Raw genomic sequence first — 24868 nt, 5'->3', positions numbered from 1 at the left:
TGGAGGTCTCAACCTCCACTCAGAGGAAATATTTCCGCTCAAAGAAATATTTACACTGGTTTATCTGTTTTTTTTTTGTTTTTTTTTTCACTGGCTGGAAATATCCTCGTTTTTTCGTCTTTCCGAAAATCTTATCTTATCTTGTCACGTAGAGCCCCCTCTGAATTCCGTAAAGAAGTAAATAAAGGTGAATTTTTTCAATAGGCAGCCAGAACCGTATCCAGTGGGGGGAGGGGTGGGGGTGGGGTTAGAGCTAGGATGTCACTTTGTTTTTATAAGGAAAATACTATAATACACATTAGCCTAAATTTTCTAGCAGGTTTCCGCCTGCCAGGCTAACCCAATGGAGCAACCCAAAAAAATTGATATATATAGATATAATTATAAATACATTTTCTATTTAGATTAGAAGTTCCATTGATGACTGGAAGATTTTATTTGCCACTAGGATACAGCGTTGACCTTGAATGTAGGGTGGTAGAGTTGCCCTTTGTCTCCCGGAGAGTCTCTCTTTTCATTCTGCTACCTGACGACATGGAAGGAGGCTTAGAAAGATTAGAAGCGAGTTTAAACGTAGAAACTGTGAAAACATTACTTTCAACTTTAAAAGTAAGTATTTTATCCATTCATATATTTAAACCTCATTTTATCTATTCTTGAAATGCAAATAGAGGCACGAAGTATATTTGCTGTTACAGCCTATATGTATATTTAGTATGCGTTTAGTCTTTTTGAATTTATTGAATTTCAAAATCTGCTTTGAAATCGTACCAATTCAGTGCCTCGAACTTTAATAAATTCTGTGGCCTTAATTGATTACAGAAGTATTACAATACTCTACTACGGATTAAATATAAAGTGACCTTATTGTTATGGATAAATTGAATGTAATAATAAGGTAGTACCAACAGATACGACGTTCTTGTGTCTTCAACAATTTTTTTTCCGAATTTTAGACAATAATTTTTCAGCCAAATTTCATCGAAATTATCACTAATTCAGTGATAATGCCTGTGCAGAAGAGAGCACAGAAAACACAAGAGCCGTATCAGCACTGGCCGGACATTGATCCTCAAATTGCTGGGGAAAGGCGTTTTAGGTACCGGCACTTCTCACAGGTTTTGTTAACTATTTTATAGCAGATATCAGTAGTTGATTGATATCCATCTACGGCGTTTTGTATTTCAATACAATCAGGCATTACACCGTATCTCATTCACTCTCATTATCTGTCCCCAGACTCATCTGCCACGCTAAAGTTTCCCCTTTCGTTTATATTTTACCCTAGTCTGGTCTTTTGAGTATCCTTTATTCTGCAAAGATGGTACTCCTTGAACTAGCATTCCCTGGACAAGTATCTCAAGCTACGAAAAGCCGAACAAAAGACTCAGGAATTTCAGAAATATTCAAAATTCAAGCTGATTGTGACAGGAAAAACATTCAGTTTCCAACCTTTGTAATCTCCCACCCTTCGAGTGTCCCATAGATTCCTGAAACAAATTTCTCTATTTTACTAGGAGAAATTCGGGATCTCACAAGATCAATGTTGGTGATAAAACAGTACACTACAGGTGTCAACCTGGCAGCTTTACCATCAACAGCCACTGCTATACCTAAAACGAGATATACTCCAACTTTCTCTAGAAGGTGCTCCTTGCATGGACCTTTTGTCCAAAAAGCAGGGTTTTAGTGAACTGCAATCCGAAGATGGGATACAAGGGGTCAAACAGTTAAGAAATAACAAGCTACAAGTTAAATTTGGTGACATTTTTAAAGCTAAAGCTTTTTGCAAGGAGGCCCCTACCGCTCTCTCTCTCTTCAAAATTACCGAATGGTAGCCCAAACAATATCAAATGTAAACTTACAGAAGAAAAACAATTTGGCGTTATGCGAGGTCTTTCTAAGGACATCAGTGCAAGTTTGCGGGCAGTACACAACCCGGATATTATAAAGGAAGCCTCGCGCTTTGGCCTGACCGAAACTGTCAATTTGACTTTCAAGAAGAGACAATCATTGAACTTGGCAATTTCTAGCGGAATTAAATTAGGATATGATTTTTTCCGAGTGGCCAAGCACAATCAGACCCCACGAAGGTGCTTTAGGTGCCAAAGCTTCGACCACATTATTGAAAGCTGTAGAAGTGATCCCAAATGTGCTATATGTTCCGAACCTCACACCAGTAGCAGGGACTCACCATGTAATGCAGAACCCAAATGTATTTCTTGCAATGAAACACTTGTCTGTTTTGGCTTAAAATGTCTGAAACTAAACGTAATGTTGAGAATTAAGATTTGCTCATGAATAGTTCTATAAAAGCTCTAAGCCTGAACATTAACGGGTGCTACAGTAAAGAAAGCCTTTGGATGATCTCCTTCAACTGCACGATGTGCTATTCACTTAGGAACATATGCTCTCTGGATTGAATGAAAAATCAAATAGTTCGTGGTAACGAACTGTAAGTTCGTTACAATCAGATCCCACGAAGGTGCTTTAGGTGCCAAAGCTTCGACCACATTATTGAAAGCTGTAGAAGTGATCCCAAATGTGCTATATGTTCCGGACCTCACACCAATAGCAGGGACTCGCCATGTAATGCAGAACCCAAATGTATTTCTTGCAATGAAACACTTGTCTGTTTTGGCTTAAAATGTCTGAAACTAAACGTAATGTTGAGAATTAAGATTTGCTCATGAATAGTTCTATAAAAGCTCTAAGCCTGAACATTAACGGGTGCTACAATAAAGAAAGGCTCTGGATGATCTCCTTCAACTGCACGATGTGCTATTCACTTAGGAACATATGCTCTCTGGATTGAATGAAAAATCAAACAGTTCGTGGTAACGAACTGTAAGTAAAAAGCAACCCGGCTCAATAGTAACCGAAACTCTAAAAACTGGAATTTTGATACCCATAGATATGTCAATAGAATCAGATTTATATGCTGATTTCAAATATATAAGTTTCATTAAGTTTAGTTTAACCCCTCAAAAGTTACGCACCTGAGAAAATTTGCCTTATTTTCGAAAAAAGGGGGAAACAAAAAGCCATAGAACTTTAATGAAAATCACACAATCGGAATCAGCGTATCAGAAAAACCTACTGCGGAAGTTTCAAGCTCCTAGCTGCAAAAATGTGGAATTTTGTATTTTTTGTCAGAAGAAAGATCACGGATGCGTGTTTTTTTTGCCCAGGGGTGATTTTATCGTTCCAGTAGTCCTAGTATATCGTAAGAGGGCTCATTTGAACGTAAATTAAAAGTTCTAGTGTCCTTTTTAAGTGACCAAAAAATTGGAGGGCAACCTGGCCCCCTCCTATGATCATTCTTTTCCCAAGATCACCCGATGATTAGTTTGAGGTAGTGACTCTATTCAGCATAGTCAAACATCTAATACGTTTGTCTTTGAGGATGACTTAATCCCCCACAGCCCCTAGCGGCCGCGCTTCAAGTTATGAACTTGGCCCATTGTTTACATATAGTATTGGTTAATGGGAAGTATAAAGATGTTCCAGGATGGATTTTTGATGGGGGGGGTTGGAGGAGGGGGTTACGGGGGAATATCCTTCCATGGAGGATGTTTCCTTGGGGGAAAGGATATTTCTATGAAGGGGGCACCGGATTTCCTAATCGTATGAGAACTTTTTGAAGCCTTTAAGACAAAACTTTCTATAAGAACTTTATATGCCCTAAGGGCATAACTTACGAACCTTGTCCTGAGGGCTATGGGGGGGGAGGGTTGTCATCCTCAAAGAAACAATTTCCAGACCTTTCAACTACGTTGAACAAAATGGCCATATCAAATGTTGATCAGAAATATTTGGGGAAATGACGGGCGTGGGCGGGGGGGGGGATTCTCCCTCCGATTTCTTTTGACTATTAAAAAGGGCAATAACCCTCTCAATTTCTAATCGAATGAGTCCTTTTTGAAGTTTTTACGACAAAGCTTTCTATGAAAACCTTATATGCACCCAGGGCATAAATTACAACCTTACCCTTGAGGGCTGTGGAGGAGGGGTTCATACTCAAAGACATAATTTCCGGACCCTTCAACTATGTGCAACAAATTGGCAGCATCAAAATTTTGATTGGAAGTGTTTGGGAAAATGATGGTCGTGGGGGGCATTAACCCTCCGATCGCTTTTGACTATTAATAAGGGCACTAGCATGCTCAATTCCCAATTGAATGAGCGCTTTTTGAAGTTTCTATGATAGCACTTTCTAAAAAAATCCTTCTATGCCCCAAGGGCATAACTTAAAACCTTTGCCCTGGGGGCTCGGGGGGGGGGGGGGTTGTCATCCTCAAAGACATAATTTCTGGACCATTCAACTACGTTGAACAAAATGGCTATCTCAAAATTTTGATTGAATGCGTTCTGGGAAATGGTGGGCGTGAGAGGGGGGTTTGTTGTTCTCCAATCACTGTCGACTATTAAAAAAGGCACTAGCCCTTTCAGTTTCCAAGCAAATGAGCTCTTTTTGAAGTGTCTTCGACAAAACCTTATATATCCCCAGGGCATAGCTTGCTACCCTTGCCCTGTGAGTTGTGGGTTGTCATCTTCAAAGACCTTTCAACTACGTTGAAAAAAATGGTTTTCTCAAAATTTTGATCGTATGTACTTGGACATATGGTAGATATTGGAGGGGGGTTAGTTGCCCTTCAATCACTTTAAACTATTAAGAAGGCATAAGCCCTTTTAATTTTCAATCGAATTAGACCTTTTTGAAGTTTCTACAACATCGTTTTCTATAAAAACCTTATATGTCCCCAGCGCATAACTTACAACCTATACCCTGAGTTCTGTGGGGGTTGTCATCCTCAAAGACCTAATTTCCAGAACTTTCAACTACATTGAAAAAAATGGCTATCCCAAAACTTTGATTGGACATGTTTCGGGAAATGGTGGGCATAAGAGGAGGGTTAGTTACCCTCGAATCGCTTTCTACTATTACAAAGGGCCCTAGCACTTTCAATTTCCAATCGAATGATCCCTTTTTAAAGTTTCTACGACAACCCGATCTAAACCTTATAAGCCCCCAGGGCATAACTTCAACCCTTACCCTTAGGACTGTAGGGGGTTGTTTTCCTCAAAGACATAATTCCCAGAACTATCAACTACGTTGAAAAAATGGGTATCTCAAAATTTTGATGAAATGTGTTTTGGGAAATGGTGGGTGTGAGAGGGGCATTATTTGCCCTCCAATCCCTTTCGACTTTTAAAAACGGCACTAGCCCTTTCAATTACCAATTGAGTAAGCCCTACCAATACAAAGTTTCTACAACAATGCTATCTATAAAAACCTTATATGGCCCCAGGGCATAACTTAGAACACTTGCCCTGAGGGGTGTGGGGGGTTTGTCATCCTCTAAGACATAATTTCCAAAACTTTCAACTACGTTGAACAAAATAGCTATATCACAATTTGATTGAATGTGTTTGGGGAAATGGTGGGCGTGGAAGGTGTGTTAGTTGCCTTCCAATCACTATCGACTAGTAAAAAGGGCACTAGCCGTTTCATTTTCCAATTGAATGAGCCCTCTTTGAAGTTTCCACGACAAAAATTTCTATAAAAACCTTATATGCCCCCAGGGCATAACTTAAGACCATTGCACTGAGGGTTGTGGGGGGGGGGGGTTGTCATCCTAAAAGACCTAATTTACAGAACTTTCAACTACGTTGAATAAAATGGCTATCTCAAAATTTTGATTGGATATGTTTGGCGAAAAGGTTGGCGTGAGAGGGGTGTTAGTTGCCCTATAATCACTTTTGACTATTAAAAAGGGCACCAGCTCTTTTGATTTCAAATCGAATTACCCCTTTTTGAAGATTCTACGACAAAGCGTTCTATAAAAACCTTATATGCTCCCAGTGTATAACTTACAACCCTTGCCCTGAGGGCTGTGGGGAAGTTGTCATCCTCAAAGAGCTAATTTCCAGATTTTTCAACTACGCTGAACAAAATAGCTATCTCAAAATTTTTATTGGATGTGTTTGGGGAAATGGTTGACGTGGAAGCCAACCATTTTCGTGGAAGCCACTTTCGACTATTAAAAAGGGCACTAACCATTCCGATTTCCAATCAAATGAGCTCTTTTCGAAAGTGATTTCTAGACCTTTTCTGTCTAGAAAAAAAAAACATTTTGCCAACATCTTTCTTTACTTAGTTATCGCTATTGCGCTGCCTGTGAAAAGACTACGTCAACATGAAACGAACAGAAATTAATTGAAAAAAACTTTTTCTACAAAATAAGTTTTTCAAAAAAAATAAAGAACCCTGGTAAACCAAAAATGAACAAAAATAGAATCAAATAATCTAACAAGCATGCAACTACCACAAATCAGTATCAATAAATAAAAGAAACCCACAACAAAAAGAAATAAAATAAATTACAGAGTCAAGCTCAAAACGAGCAAAAATTAATATCAGTAGGGTTCTAAAACAGTATGTTTTCTAAAAGCCAGAATATAATTTGTTCTTTACTGAAAAAAACTCTTTTAAATTTTTTCATTTTTATAACTTTAAGAAATAAAAAATTAATTAATATTTTAAGGAATAAATATCACCATATGTATGTTAAACTGACAATGCACATTTTTTTCAATAAATTCATTTGAATTTTTTCAATAAATTCATTGTGATTTTTATGCTGATTCCAAATATATAAAATCCAGTAATTTTAATCTTACCCATTAAAAGCTACGTGCTTGGTAAAATTTGCCTGATTTCTGAAAAATGGGAGAAACTACCTCCAAAAAATCAGCTGATCTTACAGAAAATCACACCATTAGATAGATGATATCAGAAAACCCTACTATAAAGGTTTCAAGCTCCTCAAGGATGCATGTTTTTTTTGTTTTATTTATTTATTTCTTTTCCCAAGGGGTAGCCATGTCAAATCGGTTGTCCTATAAGATTAGGGTAGGAAGCATTCGAACAAAAACTAGAAGTTCTAGTGCCCTTTTAAAGTGACAAAAAGATTGAAGGGCCACTAGTGCCCTTCCTACGTCCCATTTTTTTACAAAAGATCAAAATTTTGTGATAGCCAGTTGCCTCAACATAGTTGAAAATTCTAATAGCTATGCCTCTGGGGATGATATGACATGCCAGAGACCCTGGAGGAAGGGCCTTACGTTATTCAGTTTGCCCGTTATTTACATATACTATTTGTTATTGAGAATATGGAAATTTTCGGGAGAGGAGAATTCTGTAGGGGTATCTTCCACGGGGATTATTTTCCAAGTCGATAAAACTTTCCCGCGGGAATTTTACAGGGTAGATTTTACATAGGGGGGGTTGAGAGTGGGATTTCCTCGCGGTTTAACAAGATGTCAAAATGATTGGGAAGCCTAAACCTGACTGCTGCGAATTCCGATCCTTGGTAATTTTCTACTTTCCTGTTATTCTCGGAAGATCCATAATTCAGAAAGCTATTGTACAAACCTCTTCCGTCTTCTAACAAGATATTATTATTTCTACTAATATTCCTAGATGGGTTTTTAACTTCCTTGCCTAAGGCATCTTTTGCTACTTCACAGATTATTTTCCTAAAATAATCCAATTCATTTTCTACATCGCTTGATTATGAACTCAAGCTTCATATCTAACTGCGCTTAGACAATTCCTCTCAAATGCTCATCCTGGGGTCTATCAGCGTCGTAACTACCTTTAAGCTAGCAACCTTTCCTATATTTCAGCTTAAAAAAAAACTCTTAAGACTAGTGGATGGTGAGCTTTATTTCAACATCAATAACGGCACTCCTATATTCCCTAGTGCCTCATATATCCTATTGATACACCCTAGCGTCCTGTACATCCTATTGATTGAGTACAGTCTTTGATTCACAATTATTTAATCTCTAAAGTCGACCATCTTAATATCATTTAAGTACCATGTTAATTTATGGACCATTTTAAGATCAAAGACTGTATTGGTTGCAACTAGGCTATTGTACCCACAAAAATGTAGCAGTCTGTTGTCATTGATATTATCTTTCCTTCACCAATTTTACCGAACCTAGCATATCGTCCATTTCGTTTTGTACCAATTTGAGGCATTAAAATTCCCTCACAAAAATAATCGATTTCTACCTGGAATCTCGTCTTTTTGTTCCTGTAGTCTTATATAAAATTCTTTTGAGTCACTTCTGTCTCTGTCAGTGGGTTCTACTGGGGGAAACAGAAAGATTTTGTCTACCCAAATCAACCCACAAAAACAAAAAAACGGGTTTTTGGTGTGGTTCAACAAAACATTTTGCGAAATCACTAGTTAATTTTCCCTTTTCCAGAAACCATATTTGTAGTTTTCAGTTTCTTGTCTTTAACTTCACGAAAACCATATACCGGAAACTCATTTACCACACTATCATCATTTGAGAGTCTAATTCTTTTAAAGGATTAGACTATAATGATTATCAAATTCCTTTAAATCTGTCTCAAGAAACCCCTTCTCTCCTCTACATGGATAAAATGTTTTTACTAATATTCTTAGTTACTTCTCTAATTTCCTTCTCTTCTACTGGACAAAATTTGTTCCTTCGACTATCCTATTCATCTCCTACGTTCTCAAATTCCAAGCTCTCTAGTTTCATAGCCAATCACTCTTGGAAAATTCCTCTCTTAGCATCATACTCGACTCTGTCAACTTCATACCTGCTCGGGAGATAATTACCCTTTCTTAATTTCTGCTCTAAATTAACTACAAACAATATTAGATGGTGGTAAAGTTATTTATTGTTTTATATTAATGTTGTAGGTAAGCTAAATGTATGAATGCAATTAAACAATAATGCCAAGGTAATAGTGCTAATATCCTGTGGTAGCACATTGTTGATATATCCTTGGCAAAACAGGGCCCTGGATTCGATCCAAGATGTCACAAGGTTAGGCCAAAGGCTTGATACCTGTCCTTGTAAAAAAGACCCTGCAATTGAAATGTCGACAAACATCGACATCTGCCACTAAAACGTCATTACGCCATTAATGGCTTTTAGGGATCTTAATATTTCATGCAATTAATTAAAAAAAAAACTTATTCCACAAAATAATTTTTTCAAGAAAAGTAAAGAACTCCATTAAACCAAAAATGAGTAAAAATAAAATCAAATAATCTACGAAGCGTGAAAACACGACATATCAGCATCGATAAATAAATGCAACCCAAAACGAAAAGAAATTACAATAAATAACCGAGCCAAACTCAAAACGAGCATAAATTAACATAAGTAGGGCTCAAAACCCCTATGCCTACCCAAGGCCAGAACACAATTTGCACTTTACTGAAAGAATATAAATGTTTTTACTTTTATAATTTTTATAATTCAAATGATATTAACATTTTGATTACTAAATATCAGTCTATGTATATTAAACTGACAATGCACATTCATTTGTATTTTATTCAGTAAGATGCAAATTATGTTTTGGTCTTGGGAAAGCATAGGGGTTTCGAGCCCTACTCATGTTAATTTCTGCTCGTTTTGAGTTTGCCTCATTTATTTATTTTAATTTCTGTTCGTTTTGGGTTTCATTTATTTATCAATGCTGATTTGTGGTAGTTTCACGCTTGGTAGATTATTTGATTTTATTTTTGCTCATTTTTTGTTTAAAGGAGTTGTTTTCTTTTCTTTGAAAAAATTATTTTTTGAACAAAAATTTTTAATTAATTTCTGTTCGTTTTATATTGACATTGTCTTTTGAGGTAAAAACAAAATAATACTTTAAATCTTTTCGTTTTTTAAGACTTTATAGTTTGGCTTGCTATTTGTATGCTGGAGAAAAATTTTCACCAAATTTTAATAGCATACACCATTTTAATCTGGACACAAATAGTAGTGTTTAATTTAGTGTCACACCTCTTCTAGTTGACCTTAAATAGAAAACTTGATACCATTCACAAAAAGATCTGTTTACTTTCTTTGATAGCTTGGATACACTTACGCTATTTTGACTTGGTTAAATTTTAAGAGCAGAAGTAGCCACGAAAGTTTGAATATAATACGCTCAGTCGTTCTTGGGACACTGCTGAGATGCCTTATTGGAAATTAGCATTAACACAGTGTATTTTGATTTAATCTTAAGGCAACATTTGGTTTTTAAAAATAATGGGCAAATGGGAGGGTCAGCGTGGGAGGGGGATTAGTTACCCTCCAATCACTTCCGAATATTAAAAAGCGCATTAGCCCTTTCTATTTTCAATCCAATGAGCCCTTTTTGAAGCTCCTAAGACAACTCCTTCGATACGAAGTGACCTGGTCTAAAAAAAATAAAAAAATAAGACATTGTACCCACATCCATCTTTACTATAAAAATGTCAAACCTTCCAATCACTTTCGACTATTAAAAAAGGCACTAGCTCTTTCAATTTCCAATCGATTGAACCCTTTTTTAGTTTTTACAACAACGCTTTCTATAAACACCTTATATGCCCCCAGGGCATAAATTACAACCCTTGCCTTGGAGGCTGTGAGGGGATTGTCATCCTCAAAGGCATAATTTTCGGACCTTTCAACTACGTTGAAGAAAATGGCTATCTCAAAATTTTTATTAGATGTGTTTGGGAAATGGTGGGTGCGAGAGGGAGGCTACTTGTTATCCAATCACTTTCGACTGTTAAAAAGGGCACTAGCCGTTTTGATTTACAATCGAATGATTCCTTTTTGAAGTTTCTACAATGCTTTTGTAAAAACAACCTTATATGCCCCTAGTGCATAACTTACAACACTTGCCCTGAGGGTTGTGTGGGGAGTGTCATCCTTAAAAACATAATTTCCGGACTTTTTAACTACGTAGAACAAAATGGATATCTCAAAATTTTGATTGGATGTGTTTGGGGAAATGGTGGGTGTGAGAGGGTGTTAGTTATCCTTCAATCACTTTCGACTATTAAAAAGCGCACAAGCCCTTCTAATTTCCAGTCAAATGAGATCTTTTTGAAGTTTCTGTAGCATCACTATGTATAAAAATCTTATATGCCCCCAGGGCATAACTTACAACCCTTGTCTCGGGGGCTCTGTGGGGTTTCTCATCCTCAAAGACCTAATTTCTAAAACGTTTAACTACGTGGAACATAATAGCTATCTAAAAATTTTGATTGGATGTGTTTAGGAAAAAGGTCGGAATGAGAGGGGGGGGGGGTATTTGCCCTACAATCACTTTTGACTATTAAAAAGGGCACTCGACCTTTGAATTTCCAATCGAATGAGCCCTATTTCAAGTTTCTACAACAAATCTTTCAATAGAAACCTTATATGCCCCCAGGGCATAACTTACAACCCTTACCCTGAGGGCTCTGGGAGGAGTGTCATCCTCAAAGATATAATTTCTGGACTTTTCAACTGCTTTGAACAAAATGGCTTACCACAATATAAACTTTTTATTTAAGGATGAGAACGTCAACATTCGAATTCCGAGAATCAAACTCGACGTCGAAGTGAAAATGATCGACGCTCTTCGTGAACTTGGACTAACAAATATTTTTGATAATTATGGTGCAAATTTCAGAGAAATTAACCCTAATGACCAATTACACGTATCCGAAATATTTCACAGGTAAGTATCTCGTATCACTGTTCGTCTCTTCTAATTTCGTCTCCAAGTTTTTCAGAATTGTTTATCTATAAAATCTATTACTGTCTATTACTGTATTACTGTTGAGCAAAAACAGAATTAAGGCTAGGGTTGAATATAAATCAAAAGATCATTCGTAGATTGTAAACTGACGTGTACTTAAAAGATCTAATGTTTCCTCAATCATAGTTTTGTAGTCTTTTCGAAAACGCTCATCCAAGAACTGAAATTTTATGCCAAGTTTTCTTCTTGTTTTTCTTGGAAGGTTGCTGGAATCTCACTCAGGTTAAACTCTTTCCCCCAAAGACTCTCTAAATACTGTTTAAAACAAATGAAAGAAATTTCTCAAACTCCAATATCTTAGAAGGATATATATTTTTCAGAATTTTGAAATTTCACCAAGATGTTGAAAAAATTGTTAAAACAATGTGATTCCTACTTTCTATGAATACTAACCTGAGTCAATTTAATAATGCTATGAAAATTCTTTGAAATCTGACTTTACCTAGTTGATAGAAAATAGGCTTCAAACTTCACTCTTTTTGTTTATTTTTAACACGGCTTCCTTCAAAAATAAAGTTGAGCAAAATTTTTTTACTAGCAGTGTTAAACCAGTGGGCTGACCATGTTTAAAAATGGATAAAAAGTGGTCACAATTTCAAATAATCAAAAGAAACTTTGAATAAAGCTTGAATTAATTTGAAGGTGTCTATAAAAGAATATTCAATAAAGATATGCTTATAAGAACAAAGAAGGGATTAGTTTATTTGAAGTAAACTTTTTAAACAAAGCTGTTAAACGTAAAAATCACCACACTCTCCACCAAAACAATTATTGAAATCCGAATATTCGCTCTACATTTTTACAAGATAAAATTTTTACAATATGCTCTTCTTACGAACAAATACTATTTGTTCGTCCTTTATGTACCGAACATCGCAAATTTATATTCATTTTCCTTAAATTCGGGGATTTTTTAAAAGGGGTTTCTTTTCAGCGGCGTCAATTGGAGAGGGGGTTAGGAATAGGGGTGGTTGTCCCCGAAAGGTTTTCGTTTCCCCTTTAACCCCCCCCCCCTTCTATATTTTGAAAAATGGATGATTAAGTATTTTCATTTCAAATTGGTCTTCTTTCGTATTTTCGTTTAAAAAACTATAAAAACAACAAAATTCCCCCCAAACTAGAGTTTGAAAAGTAAATTGGTCATATCCCCTCCTGTGTTTCTGTGAATTGACATCACAGGTTCTAATAATGCTTTTGAGCGTCACTGAAAAGTGACTGAAAAGAAGTTGTTTACTTCTTTTCTTTTTCCTTTTATGTAGTTTGTGTAATTCACTTTACACTGAAAGATTCCTGCGCTCAAAAATTTTCAATGATTTTGAACTTCAGTGAAGTTTACTAAACTACTAAGCTACCTCTTTTATAGCTAGCTCTAAGAAACATTTGAAAATAAATATGAAGAAGCTTCATTTCGACTTTACATGTGATCATTGTTTGAAGGCAATTATGGAGAGTTATTCTTAAGTGTTCACACTTCAATCGAAAAATATTGTCAAACCCCCAATCACAGCTTCCCAGACCCCTACAACTCAAAATTTCCTTCATCTTAGAGACAAGATATATTATTGCCTGGTCTGTTTTTGTTTTGCGTTTTCATTTAGTTTATTGTTTGCATTTCTCAAAGCCTTACTGGCTTTTGTTGATGAATTGATTGTTAATAAATGAATTAATTGATTTTAATTGAATGTTAATTAATGAATTTTGTTAATGAATTAATAAGGGATTATATTATATTTTCTAGAACAGTGATAAGAATTCACGAGTCTTCACCCGAATCAGGGAACAGCTTAGACATGAGCAATCACATTGGTGCTTTTGGTGATAAATATTTTGAAGTGGATCATCCCTTTATATTCCTAGTATGGGACTATCCAACTGGGACTGCCCTCTATTTGGGTAGAGTAGTACAACCAGACATAACTTAGATTGAAGGTGTGTATTAGTTTGTCAGAATTTACAGGGGCAAGGGAAATTGTGATAGGTTCGAGAGCAAAATAAATTCCGGTGTTCATTCACCCCGTTTATTTTCCTTTCTCTCTGTTTCTCTTTCCCTCTCTCTCGCTCACTTTCTCTCTCTATATCTTTCTCTTAAAACTGTTAATTCAATGCAGAACATTGAGCAGAATTCCACTAAGACTGTGACTCGCACTCAGGTCAGAATTTACGCACAGGCCCGGGACTAGGGGCACACAATGCCAAGGGACGCAAAAAAAAAACACTGAGCGACTTTTTTTCTTAGCAAATTGAACTGATATGATTTATCGTCAAAGGGCCAAGTGTACTTTGCTGCTGCTCTGCCTATTCATAGAAAACTGATTTTAAAACAACGCAGGGATTCCGTAGTCGATTATAAACTTGATGTCTTCCAAGAATGGCAGCTGAGAGCTCAGTATCGCCTTTCTCTTGCATTATTTTTGCTCACAACTCATCAGTTGCCTTCTCTCCAGGGCTTCCACTATCCTCGAATTATCTCTATGAATGATCTCTTTGCTCCTCTCTCCCAAAAAAGGGGCTGGGTTACTATCAGCCCCATCTATATTATACGAGGATAAATACCTGCTTAATCAATCACTTTAAGGTTTATATCTTCTGAAACAAGTGACTTTGTGACAAGCCTTGAGCTGTGGAATGCTCCGAAATGAAACGATGTTTAAATAGTTGAATTCACTGATCCCAGGTCTATCCATTCATTAAGTCATAATTTCAATATAACTTAGACATTCTCTTGTAGGATGATTTAAAATTGCCTAAAAAATGGGAGTATTGTCACTTTTTCAACAATCTTCACCAATGCTCAATATAATCATATTTTCAGTTTAAAAAACCATATACGTCAGATTTTAACAATTTAATTTGGCAGATGGATAGAACTGAATCTCAGCTATTGAGCAGTAGTAAAATTATTGTCTTTCGTGTATACGTTAAAACTGTAGGAGAGCAGAAAAGAGAGATACAAAAAAAAATACAAAGCGAACATAAACTTTAAATTTCGTCTTTTAGTCAAATTTTTATTTCGTATGGGAATGAGTAGATGATCACAAAATGCCTCAAAAACATTATAACCCGCGTTTCCAATTTTATTTTTTTTCAAGGCAACCTTAGGGAATATAATTTTAGAGGAAATCTGCCCTTTTATATACATTTTACAAGTACTAAAGTAGGTCTGTTAAAAGCAAGCTGACGGAATTTTAACTTTTTTTTTGGTTCACCTATGTTTTTTTCCTCTTCTTACTCTCTCCTTTTATTCTTTGCTTTAGTACCTAATTTAAAAATGTGCCCTTTTTTGACAAAATAAGGTTTAGCTGCTATATATTGTTATACAAGGAAATTAGCGTTAGATCAAGAAATTCTCTAAACTTGAGAAGAAACAAAAAAGAATAAAAATACAGGGTTTGTCACCATTAGCAAGGTCACTGAATTCTTGCGCTCCACTTAGGTAATTAAAGTGGTATTGTGCGACATTTTGGTGCAGCTGATAGTAGTGCCTTACCTCTTTTAAACTTACCACGCTTGATTGACAAGTCCAATCGGTTTTCTTGCATCTTATTTGGCTCTCAAGATCCTTGGAACCTTCTAATCAAACATTTCTGCCAACGTTTTGCCTTAACAAAAACGGACTGCCAGCAAGGACCAGCTCGGGCCAAAAACTAGAAAAGGAAGTTCGATAAAAGAGCATTAGTTAAGAAGAAATAAGATAAGATTTATTCTTCATTAAATACACATACAATGATACATGTTATTATTCCCCTAAAGGCTCATTGGCCTGTAAAGAAGGGGGAAACAAATGAGTTACTTACTCAGAGATGAAAAACAAAAGAAAATTTAAAATTATCACTTACTCACAGACATAAGAGCAAAAGAAGAAGAAAAGAAAATATAGATAAAATAAAACTATAGAAAAGATAGAATAAATTAACTAAATCAATTAAGTAGATTAAATAGGCTAAAAAAATCATAAAAAATAATAACATGGATAAAAATAAATATAAAATAAAAGTCCAAAATAGGGATAAATTCCTTTTTAATAGACAGTGTATAATAAATTTCCCAAAAAACACCTGATATTTCGGTCACATATGCAGTGATTTTACTGTATTTTAATAGACATCAGAGTTTTACTACTGATGACGGTCACTGTATATGTCACCGGAATATCTGGTATTTTTTGTGAAATTTATTATACACTGTCTATTAAAAAGGATTTTATCCCTATTTTGGACTTTTATTTTATCGTCATGGAAAGGCAGTGTGGTCTCCGAAATTATCTGTATAAAAATAACTTCTACGAAGCCAAAGAATTTTTAACAATTCGTTTAAACGAACGGAATGAGTGGCATTCTCGAGCTGATTCAGGCAACTTATTCCAAACAATATGACACTCCATTAGAGGATTAAAATCTGACCTTATGCAAGGAGTAAATGGAACTTGAACATGATTTGTCATATTGCGAAGATTACAATTATTTTGATCAGAGGTAAAAGATAGCGGAACACTTAGGGGCCGGGGGAGGTCACCATGAAGCTGAGAAAAAGTAAAATATGCACACGAAAGAATATATAGTGACTCAAGATCATGGAATGGGATAACTAATGAACGATTAGTTTCCTGAATGAGGTTTTCAGCTATATTTTAAACCTTAGAAAGTGGTTTTAACAGTGAAGGAAAGGTTTACATCCACACTATTAAACAGTAAGAAATGTAAGATTGGATCAAGCAGTGAAAAAGGATTTTAAAAATTGATCCAGGAAAAGTATGTCTAAGTTTCCTTAAAATACCGAGACTCCTACATATCTTCAATTTAATAAAATCAATGTGACAAAGCCATTTATTTTAAAGCTTCGTTTAATTAGGTTGATTCACTTGATGTTTTATAAAATTATATACAATATTGCATCAGTGATTATGAAGGAGGCGAGATGGGTCATTTTTTAAGCAAGGGGAGTGCCATCTAGGGGCGATTAAACAAGCTTGTTCATTCAAGTAAAGAACAAAAAATAAGTAATAATAAAAACAACTTCCTATATTTCTCAAACCGGGTATTTAAGACTTTCAACCTCTGAAGTTCAGTGACATCTATCACAAGCGTAGGCTTATTAGCTGGTGCTAGCTGTGCCTAAGAATAGAAGTTTGTCGTAAGCAGTGTTTCCGTCCTTAGCAATTTAATTATTTCTGGGATTTTTTTTTTGCCTTGTGATTTTGCTTTCTTCTACCGCTTTAGAGAAGAAATCCCGAGTATTGCCACTCAGTGATTTATTTTTGACGTTTTCTCAAGTGGTATAATGATCAATTTGAAGAATGTTAATGACAATTTCGAAAAAAAACGATATTATCCGAGGTAAAATTTATTTTAAGAACTACGATTCGGTGATCATAGGCAGCGCGCTAGCGCTGCCTAAGTAAAGAACGATGTGGGCACAATGTGTTGTTTTTTTGTTTTATTGTTTATTCTCCATACCCGGGCACTTCGTATCAAAGGAGTTGTCTTAGAAACTTCGAGAAGGCCTCATTCGATTGGAAATTGGAGTGGCTGGTGCCCTCTTTAATAGTCAAAAGTGATTGAAGGGCAACTAGCCCCCCCCCCCACGCCCATCATTCCCCCAAACACATCCAATCAAAATTTTGAGATAGCCATTTTGTTCAGCGTAGTTGATTTCCGGATAGAAAATATCTTTTTGAGGAGGGCACTCCCCCACAACCCAAGGGGCAAGGATTTTAAGTTATGCCCTGAGGGCATATAAGGTTTTTATAGAAGGTGTTGTCATCGAGACTACAAAAAGGGATCATTTGATTGTAACTTCAAAGGGCTACTGACCTTTGAAATCTTCTACTGTGATTGGTGGGGAACAAGCCCCCCCCCCCCACGCCCATCAGACCCCCAAACACATCCAATCAAAATTTTTAGATAGTCATTTCGTTCAGCGTAGTTGATTTCCAAATAGAAAATATGTTTTTGAGGAGGACACAACCCTCACAACCCTCAAGGCAAGGGTTCTGTGTTATGCCCTTGGGGCATATGAGGTTTTTATAGAAGGCGTTGTCGTAGAAACTTCAAAACAGGCTCATTCGATTGGAAATTCAAAGCGTTAGTACCATTTTTAATAGTCGAAAGTGATTGGAGGGCAAATAGCTCCCTCCCCCATGCCCATCATTCCCCCAAACACATCCAATCAAAATTTTGAGATAGCCATTTTGTTCAGCTTAGTTTATTTCCAAATAAAAAATTTGTTTTTGAGGTGGACACTCCCCCACAACCCTCAGGGCAAGGGTTTTAAGTTATGCCCTGGGGGCATATAAGGTTTTTATAGAAGGCGTTGTAGTAGAAACTTCAAAACAGGCTCATTCAATTGTAAATTCAAAGGGCTATTACCCTTTTTAATATTCGAAAGTGATTTAAGTGCAACTAGCCCCCCCCCCCTCACGCCCTTCATTCCCCCAAACACATCAAAATTTTGAGATAGCCATTTTGTTCAGCGTAGTTGATTTCCAGATAGAAAATTGGTTTTTGAGGAAGACACTCCCACACATCACTCCGGGCTAGGGTTTTATGTTGTATCCTGCGGGTATATAATATTTTTAAAGAAGAAGTTGTCGAAAAAACTTCAATAAAAGCTTACTCAACTGTAAATTCAAAGGGCTACTACCCTTTTTCTTAGTCAAAAGTGATTGGATGGCAACTAGGCCCGCACCCCCCCCCCCCCCCACCCCCACATCCATCATTCCCCCAAACACATCCAATAAAAATTTTGAGATAGGCATTTTGTTCAGGGTAGTTGATTTCCAGATAGAAAACATATTTTTGAGGAGGACACTCACTCACAACCCTCAGGGCAAGGGTTATAAGTTATGCCCTGGGGGCATATAAGGTTTTTATTGAAATCTTTGTCGTAGAAACTTGAAAAAGGGCTTATTCGATTTGAAATTCATAGGACTAGTACCCTTTTTAATAGTCAAAAGTGATTTTAGGGCAACTAACCCCCCTCTCTCGCCCGCCTTTTCCCAAAACACATCCAATCAAAATTTCTAGATATCCATTTTATTCAACGGTGTTAAAAGTGTTGAAAATTAGGACTTTAAGGATGACAACCCCTCCCCCCACAGCCCTCAGGGCAGGGGTTGTAAGTTATGCCCTGGAGCATAAAAAAATACAAATGAAAGTGCATTGTCAGTTTAATATACATATAATGATATTAAGTAACCAAAATGTTAATATTATTTGATTTATTAAATTTATAAAAGTAAAAACATTTATATTTTTTCAGTTAAGGCAAATTTTGTTCTGGCCTAGGGAAGGCATAGGGATTTTGCGCCCAACTTATGTTAATTTCTGCTCGTTCTGAGTTTGACTCGGTTAATTATTGTAATTTTTGTTCGTTTTGGGTTTCATTTATTTATCGATGCTGATTGGTGGTAGTTTCACGCTTGGTAGATTATTTGATTTTAGTTTTGCTCATTTTTTGTTTAGTGGAGTTCTTTACTTTTCATTGAAAAACTTATTTTGGGGAAAAATTTTTTTCAATTAATTGTTATTAATGCCCATTATGATTTTAACATTATTAACAGAAGAAAATACAAGGAATTTTATACCAAAACCCCCCAAAAATTGTATGATAATACAAATGAAATAAGAATAACTGCTTCAATATCAAATTTTGAATATTCCAGCTTCTTCTATAATAGCCAAATGTATATTCCGCTCATTTTTGAAAAAAAAACAAAAAAACTCGGAAGCACCTAACTATGTAGAAAGCCAAATAAAATATTCAAAAACTGATCAAGCCCATCGATTGTCTGTATTTTGTTTAAAAGATAGGATATAAATAAAAGATTAATGAAAAATATCAAGAAATGCCCATCACATTACGTAAGTTACCTAAATATTAGTTTCAGCTATAAGTAAATATTACAGCAAGCTGGTGATCAAAATTGTTTTCCTTAATGTGGGTCTCTGTATTTTTTTACTCTAAAAAGTTAACTATCATGCCCAAACACTCAAAATGCTATACAGTCTGACCTAAATTTCAAGAGCCTTTCTATGGCCAATCCCTCCCCCGGTTATTTCTTAGTATTAAATGTTCAACTTAATGTCCCACAGATTCTTTTATATCCTGCCCCTTGATTTTTTGCATCCCCCTTCCTATAGATTTCAAAAATATCCTTTTTGGGGTATTTTCATTTGGAAAATTAAAAAAGAACGAATTTGATCCCTCTAGATTTCGACAAATGACATACTCCCGTCACTATATTTATATACTATATATATATATATATATATATATATATATATATATATATATATATATATATATATATATATATATATATATATATATATATATATATATATATATATATATATATATATATATATATATATATATATATATATATATATATATATATATATATATATAATAAAAAGGATTTGTTAGTTTGTTTTTCTCTGTAAGCTTGTTAATTTTGTAATTGTAATAAAAGAAAAAAATAATGGAGACGACTTTGAACATGAAAATAAGGAAAATAATGCCACGCTACCAATGGAGAAAGAGAAATAGAACCCTTGGCAGCTAATTGTGTAATAGCAAGGGACGAAAAGATACCACACCGGAAGAAAAAAAGATAAAGTGCTTTGCTAGTCTAATCCTATGTTTCTACATATTCCCTTTTGCATTTAAAGGGTAAACTTTTGTAGAATGATTAACAGGAACAGAAGTAACTATTAAACAATTTCTGGCCGAAAAACTGCTTGAGGTTATTTCCTTACCCCCAAACCAAGATTAATTGTTTTTTCAACGCAAATGAGGACTTTCAACTAAGTTCCCGAAAACCACAAATCTTAAGATAATATTTGATAAAATGCAATAATATCTAGAAAATTGAGTCAAATATATTCAGTGTTCTTAAAGAGGTTTTTCATCCTCAGGAAGACAAAAATAAACAAAAATAAATAGAAATATAAGTAAATACAAACTAATGTTCGAGTAAAAATAATTGTGCAGTACCTATGGAATTATCCCAACCAAATTTTTTTTTCTCTTTCAGGTGATGTCATCGTTGTTCTCCAGCTACGCAAATGATCTCGCAGTTAACTTTTTGTTACTGCAAATATACTATTATTAGAACCCGCTACTCTTATCTGGAATTATTTGTCTTTGAATGGGAAAGTGAAAAGTACCAGATGTTGCTTTATAGTTTCCAAACTTCAGCGAATTTTAATAAAAACTAATTTATGCCGTTTCAGGCATCGGTAATAACCCTGAAGGAGAGGTGGAGCTGGGACTAAGGCTTTGGGGCTCACATGCTGCTTGAGTGTCTTAATCCCTCACCCACAAACATTGTTGTTAAGAGCCCATGAATATTGTCTTATTAATCATATGCTACCTTTAAGACTAAAATAGCCGTTCTTCAGAAGTTTCATTAACAGTAATTGCATGAAAGTTATTCCTGAAGTCCTGTTGTCTGTGAGAGTACACTATGCCCTGATGATTATTTTGGATTATAGATAATGTGATTGCATCTATAATGCCATTGAGTAACAACTACTACTACTGCTCTTTCCAAAGAGTATAGGGAACTGATAAGAGGGAATACTTTGGCACCCAGTGGCACCAATAAAATGGAAGGAGGGGGAGGCCAAATACCTCCCTAGATTATTTTTTTCTCCCCCTATATTTGGAAAAATACCCTTTCTGATAGTTTCGTTAAAAAAGGAAATTTGCCTCCTCTTAGGTTTCACACACTATTTTCTATGTATTCATTTTCAAAAATTAAAAAAAAAATTTTGCTCGCCCTCTTATATCCCTGAAATCTCAGAAAAACCTTGTAACTTCTCTTGTTTTGTGCTGGAGATTAGAGGTACTTAATTTTAGAAAAGCTTATATCATATCGAAGTGCAACCTATGTTTTCTCAATCAAATGAAGAAGAAGTGTCTTCTCAAGCTTCAGGAAAGGGTTATCCCTAAAAACTTTCAAGTATACCTGCTAGGAAAATGCCTAAAATGCACCTTAAAAGAATTGTCATTTAATCAATTTGAGCCCTCTTCAGATTGTCTGTGGTGCAACCCGCTTTGATTGAAAAGTTTGCCGACAGAATTCCATTGTCTTTCCAATGGAATTCCATAATCAAATCACAAATCTTAAATAGGATTCAATGATAAGTAGTCCCCTGGGATAATTTGCTAATGGGCTCTTTGCCTTTGAGATAGTCAGTCGACGTTGAGGCTCGCAAAATGATGTTCAATATATCGAATCATCTTAAAGTCTGTTTTTCTTTCCCCCTTGTGGACTATTCAGTACAATAATATTGGAACGGGTCCCTTGTCTACCCTGAGGAGCTAGGGATACGAGTGGTCATGTGCTACTCGGGAGAATCTAAAGTTTTCCTTCAGACATAATAGCGCGTGTATCTCATCAATAAGCATTGTGCTTGGAACTCTCTTAAAATGATTCTGTATAAAATTTCTGGCACTTTGGTTTTCTTCCCTTATCGCCCATGCTTCTGTAATGCTCAAGAAATATTGTAGTCACACTTATTTGTAAAATAAAAACCATGCATGACTGCAGCACTGATAATGGACCTATTTGTTACTTGGTGTTGACCATGTCCAACTATCAAACGTAATTCTTATGAGAAGTCAGTCAGAGTGAATATTTACGACACGATTTTTTTTAACTTAGTAAAGATAGAAGCTTTGAGCAACAGGTTGTCCCATCTGTAGGAAAGATTTGACAGAAAATACAAAGATGCAATGCATGAGAAGAAGCTAGAGTTGATTCAAATCAACATCTAGTAATTTTGATTTCTCCACTTCTGTAGTACAGGTCCTGCATTTAAAATCAAGGGAAACCCCCAATATTCATAATTCTGGCATTTTTATAAGAACAGGGGAGACTAAGGTTTGCCTCAGGCACGATTAACTTATCTAACTTTATAACTATTGTCATAAATGCGCCAACCATAATTGAATTTCCGTATACCCTTCCAATCTTTGACACTTAGAAGAATAGTAATACTGATAAATATGAGACTATAGGATTGATATCTAATAAAAATATGTTATAGATTAGTATAGCAAAAGCAAGTTATTTGCATAAGTAGTGGAATTATGTTTTGTTAAATTTTTGAGAGTATGTTTTATTTTTGTTTTAACTAGTTTTAGAGCTTATGTGTGGTTTTTACTTTTGAAGAGTCGCAATTTTCGGTTTATACTAAATCACTATACTAAGGGTCTAGCTATTAAGTTTCTAAGAGAAGTCTATAAACTTCTTTTGAGCCAATAAAGTGATTCGCGTTGCAATTCTTCTTCTTCTTATTTAATCATTTTGAGATATTATTGCATAATCTCCACGTAATTCCAAGGCCTGTGGTAGCTAGGACCAAGTCCCTGCACTGTATTTCCAAGGAGAGGTGAACTGTGCCACTGCAGGGTTAACGTTCGACTTTATTGAGTAACTCACAAATTTCTTTTTTCTGATATTAAGGTAGTTTCTGTGCCCTCTTTAACCTGGAAAAGATATTTTTCCAAGTGGCACAATTTGATAATGCAATATGGAACCAATATTTTGATTTTACACGAATATCTTTTTGGTCCAGAAGTAAGGACATACAATGAAACAGATGCCGTTACGCATGTTCTTCCAACTTCAAGCAAACAAAAATGTTTTCATGCTATGCTGGAAATATATTGTTTTCAGTAAAATAACAGAAATCGTGGGAACGTTACGAGGAAGGGGGCTTAAAGAGACAACTGCCCCCAGCCTATTGACAATTCCATAGTTGACAATTTCATAGAAATGTAAAAAGAAAATCTGAAGTTCAAAGGCTCAGTAGCAACAAATATAAACTGCAATATAATGTATCATTTTCATTATAAAGTTTTACATATACGTACGTTGAGTACCTTACATATTGAGTAACGTACGCTAGGAACTTTTACGTATACGTACGTTGAGTAACTTACTTATAAAGTAACTTATGTTATTAACTTTTACATATACGTACGTTGAGTAACTTACATATTGAGTAAACTACGTTAGTAACTTTTACATATACGTACGTTGAGTAACTTACATATTGAGTAATGTACGCTGGTAACTTTTACTTATACGTACGTTGAGTAACTTACATATTGAGTAACGTACGTTAGCAACTTTTACATATACGTACCTTGAGTAACTTACATATTGAGTAACGTACGTTAGTAATTTTTATATATACGTACGTTGAGTAGTACCAAGGACAGTGAAATTGAGATCTAATTGTTTTAATCATTAAGTAAAAACCTACGCACTCACATATATCTTTAAAAATTAATAAAAACTGGGAACTATATATCTAACGAACCTGACATCCATATGCAGTTAATGGTAGTGGCGTGTAAAGGTACTGATTCCCTTTGAAGTAGGGGCGAAAATGGTGGGGGGGGGGGGTAGATTGTGTTTGAAAATTGACTCATTCTTATTTCCTAGACAAATAAATTTATTAACAGAACCAAACCTTACATCATGTTTCAACAATCATCAAGGAAACCCGTTGGGTTGTACATGATCGTTGTTTCCATCCCTCTAACGTACTATTGCTATATATTCATATTTCACATATAAATTAACAATTTCAAAACTAATAATACATAAATGAAGTAAATAAATAAATTTTAAACTTAAATCATTAACAACTCCCCAGAGGGCAACATTGTAACCTAGTCTTAAACTGGCTAACATAATCTGGTAGCCTTATACCCTCCTGGAGAGAATTTCGTACCCGTAGTTATGTAAAGCTGGGAAATAAGGGTCCTCGTTAAGTACTTCGAGCCTCTGAATATATCCCCCAAAAATTATTAGTTTCACAATTAATAAAAACAGTTGGACCGAAAAATTTCCAAAAAGCACTCATTTGAATATCGATTCAAGCACTGTAAGTAAAAATAGCTAGTGGATATTCTCTTAGCTTATAAACATTTAAAATTGTTAGCTTAGCAGAGCAACTCAAAGTACTATTTTGTATCTCACGTAATCTTCTAAAACAGGAAGAATAAATAAAAGTTCAAAAGGGATCAAATCCTTTTAAAGACAGTGATTTTCACAAACAGTGATAAAAAATTTTTCAAAAGTACTAGATATTTCGGTCACATATGCAGTGACCATCATCAGTAGTAAAACGGATTTTACTTTTTGTTTTACTACTGATGACGGTCACTGCATATGTGACCGAAATTCGTAGTATTTTTTTGAAATTGTAACACTGTTTG

At 35.3% G+C, this 24868-nt stretch overlaps 1 protein-coding gene across 1 annotated transcript in view; it reads left to right on the top strand.

Moving 5' to 3' along the window:
* The window catches only part of LOC148939653 (leukocyte elastase inhibitor-like), a 22292-nt gene extending 1434 nt beyond the window's left edge, over nt 1-20858 (top strand). The window contains exons 2-5 of the mRNA XM_089106939.1: nt 405-609; nt 11379-11545; nt 13365-13555; nt 20664-20858. Of these exons, the coding sequence (XP_088963065.1) occupies nt 405-609; nt 11379-11545; nt 13365-13548 (556 nt within the window). The 3' untranslated portion in view covers nt 13549-13555; nt 20664-20858. The remainder of the gene's footprint in view (nt 1-404; nt 610-11378; nt 11546-13364; nt 13556-20663) is intronic.
* The last annotated feature ends 4010 nt before the right edge of the window (nt 20859-24868 follow it).

Source organism: Artemia sp. Qi Xiang Cuo, chromosome 21 (genome assembly GCF_049724085.1).
Source record: "Artemia sp. Qi Xiang Cuo chromosome 21, ASM4972408v1, whole genome shotgun sequence".
Lineage (NCBI taxonomy): Eukaryota > Metazoa > Arthropoda > Branchiopoda > Anostraca > Artemiidae > Artemia > Artemia sp. Qi Xiang Cuo.
This window is presented reverse-complemented; position numbering and strand designations above follow the sequence as displayed.